At 37.5% G+C, this 4,833-nt stretch overlaps 1 protein-coding gene across 1 annotated transcript; it reads right to left on the bottom strand.

Moving 5' to 3' along the window:
- Window positions 1–2,232: 2,232 nt before the first annotated feature.
- On the bottom strand, window positions 2,233–4,833 carry LOC104897265 (beta-amyrin 6-beta-monooxygenase). Its single transcript, XM_010684112.3, has 3 exons — window positions 3,700–4,833; window positions 2,892–3,079; window positions 2,233–2,753 (listed from the first exon to the last, which is right to left on the bottom strand). The coding sequence occupies exons 1-3, from the start codon at window positions 4,463–4,465 to the stop codon at window positions 2,454–2,456; spliced, it is 1,254 nt and encodes a 417-aa protein (XP_010682414.2). The 5' UTR covers window positions 4,466–4,833; the 3' UTR covers window positions 2,233–2,453.

Here is a 4,833-nt window from a genome sequence, read left to right on the forward strand (position 1 = left end):
AAAATCAGCAGTACTCCTGATATTGATATGCAACAATTTATCAGAAGTGTACAAAATGAGGGAAATCCAAATTTAATAAGCAAGTAATTCAAGCTGCAATAATTTCTTTAGTTTACATGATATGACAGAGGAGTCATTGATTTTATGTTTAAACAGATTAAGAATGTTATTAGAACTAGAATTTTTTTTATAATGCCTAAGAAGATAACAAGGAGAGACTATTAGTTGTTTGTGAATCGGTAAGAAATTGTAATGGTTTCAGATAACCTTTGTTAGGCTTGTCTACAAGCCTTAATGTGAGGGTCGGGGGTCCAACTAGAGGTGTTAAAAAGTGGGCTGACCCACGGGTGAACCCGCATCCAACCCATACCCAATCTATTTCGAGTCGAGAGGGAACGTTGAAGAGCCGACCTATTATGACCTTACATGGAAGGTGGAAATATAAACCTAAACCGATCTAGGCTGATCAGGTTGTACCCGTGCCTAGTTGGATTCATGAAGTATGACCCAAACCCAACCTATTTCCAACCCAAAACTAACATGCACTCAACGTCTCTCGCCCAATTAGACCCACCCAGTTACTACCCAATCTTCTTATTGCACGACTCACTTACTACCCAACCCAGTTAGTACCCGACCTGATTCCAACTCGACCCAGATTAACCCGACCTAAATCCATTCCGACCCAAGACAGCCCGACCCAAAACCATTTTAACCCAACCATGACATGTTATATTTTTCTTTTGTATAATTAGACTTTTCACCCCTTGACTTATCTTTTACGTTTTTAATCTAGATTTGTAATCCACAAGTTGTAATTGAAATGCCAAAAAATTTAGTCTTTAATGATTATATTTTATATGGTTTAATTTAGTGAGTAGCATTCAAAGGCATATGATTGTAAAGTATACTAGTGTAAAAACAGCTTTTGCTACTTATCAAATGCTTTGGTATACACCATTGCGTTATTTGCCAATTCGTATACACCAAAAACGCAAAGCAAGTCTTGTTAACCATTAAACAAAATAGGAACTACAAAACTTAATGGATTATCCGTTAAGTTCTGTCCTTCCTATGCTCTCTAATGATAAATAACATTTACTTTGCACATAAGTTAAGTTAAATCTTAATTTAGTCTAGTAACTTTTAAAGTTAGTAATATAAGTATGAATGTATATTGTGTTATCACAATGATGAACGATCCAATATTTCAATCGTGAATCGTCCAATACTCCAATCACATATTAATTGTTAAAACTTATAAGTTATAATTAAGTTTATAACTTATCGATAGTTTTTTGACAAAATTTATAATTTTATATAAATCGTTTCCGACAATATACGAACTAAACCCCGGCAAAGAAGTGGCCTAGATTAACCCGGGTACAAACCCGACCCAATGCATCTCGAGAGTAGGGTAGAGCCGACACCAGTGGCCAACTCCACCCAAAAGACAGCTGAAGCCTAACAAAGTCCACCCAATGTCGATTTGTTGTGACCCAAGTTATTCTGAAAGCCAGCTTAATCTGACCTAACTCCACTCGATGAAGCCTAATTAACCAAATCCACCCAATGTGTTGTGAGCCAAATTATTTCGAAAGCCAGTTTGATCTGACCTAAGTCCACCCGATGTCGCCTTGTTCCGAGAGCCGATTTCTTCCATCCTAATTCATTCAGAGAGCCAATTTGTTCTGACCCAAGTCAATTCGGCGTTGGCTGGAGCCAACCAAAGTCCTTCCAAGAGTCGACTTATTCCGGCGCAAGTCCTTTCGAGAGCCAATTTATTTCGACCCAAGTCATTTTTCGAGAATCGATTTGTTCTGACCCAAGTCATTTTGAGAGCTGATTTTTTCCGACTCAAGTCCATCCGAGAGCCAATTTGGGCCGACTACACCGTATTCCATTCTGACCAAGATTCACCCAACCCAGCCACCAACCGACCCAATTCAGAGACCTCCCTGACCCAGTTTGACCCGACACGAGCCCACCAAGACCACCCAATTCTGACCCATGGCCCACTCTCACCCATATTATTCCGAACTAAACCATCCCGACCCAGGTTGGATCAATACAAACCCAGTTGGAGGCCCAGTTTCACACCACTAGGTCCAACCTAGTTGATTCGCCTCCTTTTTGTCTTGTTTAGGTTGTAATTGTTTCGTTTCAGTAATCTAATTATCACGCATTAGCAAAAAAAAGTTCCAAAAAAGAAATGGTAAATCCAAAAATAAATGAAGGAAGCATAAAACATGCAGCGAATTTGTATTGAGAGCAAAATTCACATCTTATAACATGTAAATCACCACATAACACACTTACATAATTAGTTTGGTATAACACAAGTCATATAACGAGATGCTTATAGTTCAATCACACTACAAGATTTGTGAAGAAGTCATATTGAATTCCATTTATTGAGAATATTGACTAGACTTGACATTGGATTTTGATACTTATATCACATGAGGTTGAAGGTGAATGGGAAGTCCTTCTGTTGGTATCGGATCTGGATTACAGATAATCTTCTCCTTAGGATTCACCCTCTTCAATCTGAATCTAGTAACCACGTTGTGTAGAAAAACAAGCATTTCAATGCGAGCAAATTCTTTTCCTGCACACATTCTAGGTCCTGCCCCAAATGGTACGAATGTGTAAGGTGCCGGTCCATTCCCTTCGAATCTTGAAGGATCGAATTTTTCCGGTTCAGGAAAGTAAGTCGGGTTGTTATGTGTTGCATACAATGACCAGTGAACCTATTTTTGTATGTAGGGTATGTTAGCACATCATATGCAAATATAGAAAAACATGGAATAGTGAAAATTAATTGACAAAGAAGATATATAATAAGTACACTACAAAAAATAGAGACCCAAGTTTATTTAGTTTCTTACCTTCCATCCTTTTGGGATGTCAAAACCAACAAAAGTGAAATCACTTAACACCTCTCTAAAATTTCCGGGAACAGGTGATGTTAATCTCATTGTTTCACATATTACATTCCAAGAGTACTTCATTTTTTGCACATCTGTCCAAGTTAAGGTTTCTCCTTGTCCTTTTAATTGTGCGATCTCTGATTGTTCTGTGGATCCATGATATTTCAAAACATATAAGTGAAAGCAACATGACAAATAATTTCTTTAACGAATATTCTCTTTTTTTTTCTTTACTTGCAATGTCGGAGCAGCGTACAAAAATTTAGAAGAGGGAACTAGAACTTCTGTTGTCAAAAATGTCAATGTTGCAAGTAATATGCAACTTCCTAATATAAAAAATGTTGCAAGTAAAGAAAACACGGAGCAAGTAGGTCGGAAGTTAGCCAATGCCAAAGGAGAGATTCGAGAACCTCTAATTTCTTCCGAGAATATGATTGGTGCTTTCCTAAATGAACACTAGAAAATGCATAGAGAAAAATAAATTTTAGAATTCTTTTGGGGAAATCTTGACCTATATGACTCCAATTCTCCAACTATTGATTCGGTGGAAGTAGCATTGTAAACTAAATCTAGTGGACTCCATAGCACCAATTAGTACGAGCAATAATATGTCATATGTGTTTACCAAAAAAAAAAAAAGTTTACCAAAAAAAAATAATATGTCATATGTGACTCGTCAAAGGACGTAAATTCTATCTAAGTTAAATGCAGAGCTTTAAAACAAAGTGGAATTACGTAGTACAAAAAAAAGGGATGAACAAACTACCTTTTAGAACTTTATCATAGATGTCAGGGTGTTCAGCGAGATTCTTGAGCATGAAAGCAATAGTAGTGCTTGTAGGATAAAAACCCGCAAACATCAGACCAATGATCTTGCTAGCAATCTCCTCCTCGCTCAAAAACATGCCATTTTTGTGGGAATCCACAAGCAAACAACCCAGTAAATCTCGATCGTTAGAATCATTATATTCATTTTTCTCAGCCATTTCTCTTTTTCTTTGCTTAATTATATCAACAAGCCTCTCCTTAACAAGTTTCCCCCCTTTGACAGCCTTGTAGTAAGGTGTTCCAGGAAGGTAAATTGGCACAGAGAAGATGCCTTGAACCAAAAGAAAGAACGGCTCAGCGAGTTGCCTCACTTGATCTAGGCTAGGATTTGAGCTATTAACGAGTACTCGACACGACAAAGCGAAGGTGAACTCTTTTGCAAGAGTATAGGCCTTCACTTGGTGGAAAGGTGCCCAAAATTTGTCTAAATGATGTTGTGTCATGGAATGTACAATAGCAACATAATGCTGAATGGAGTCTGGTTTAAGGAACTTGTATGAGACATCATGTGTTGGTTTCCCTGATTGTGTATTGGAGTCAATCTTTTTGTAGGAAAGAGATGTGGCAACTGATTGAGGCAGCCAGTATGTAACCAGTGTGCCTTCATTTGAGAAGATAAATTTGTTGGCTAAAGGACCACAAAAAACGGCTATTTTTTCACCGGCTAAACATGTTTTGAAAACATCGGGAGAATATTTGGTCATGCGATCGAGTATGAACTTTTGAGGGCATAAAACATACGCTAAAGTTTCTCCTATAAAGGGCCAACCAGTTTTTCCCAGAGGAAGTTTGGAAATTCAAGGGTTTCTTGTTTTGGTAAGAACAATAAGTATGACTATTGTGGAAATGGCAAGTCCTACTAGGAGTAAAATTGAACTCATTTTTTTAATGTGGGACGTGCTGAATTTGTGATAATTACAAAAGCGAACCCATTCCTTAAATAACCCAAGCAAAAATAGCAAACCCAACTACTCTAACTTAACAAGATATGCAAGTGTAAATTAACAAAGGATAAGCTTACGTGGTTGCAAAAAACAAGATGCGTCTAGTTTTCATTGCATGTGAGTTGTGG

Source organism: Beta vulgaris, chromosome 6 (assembly GCF_026745355.1).
Source record: "Beta vulgaris subsp. vulgaris cultivar EL10 chromosome 6, EL10.2, whole genome shotgun sequence".
Taxonomy (NCBI): Eukaryota; Viridiplantae; Streptophyta; class Magnoliopsida; order Caryophyllales; family Amaranthaceae; genus Beta; species Beta vulgaris.

Bases quoted from the DNA above. Each gene is read 5' to 3' on its own strand.
- LOC104897265 (XM_010684112.3), bottom strand. From the start codon at position 4,465: ATGACCAAATATTCTCCCGATGTTTTCAAAACATGTTTAGCCGGTGAA. The intron at 3,080-3,699 runs GTAGTTTGTTCA...ATGGATCCACAG, and splicing joins CTATGATAAAGTTCTAAAAG to AACAATCAGAGATCGCACAA. The intron at 2,754-2,891 runs GTAAGAAACTAA...ATACAAAAATAG, and splicing joins ACATCCCAAAAGGATGGAAG to GTTCACTGGTCATTGTATGC.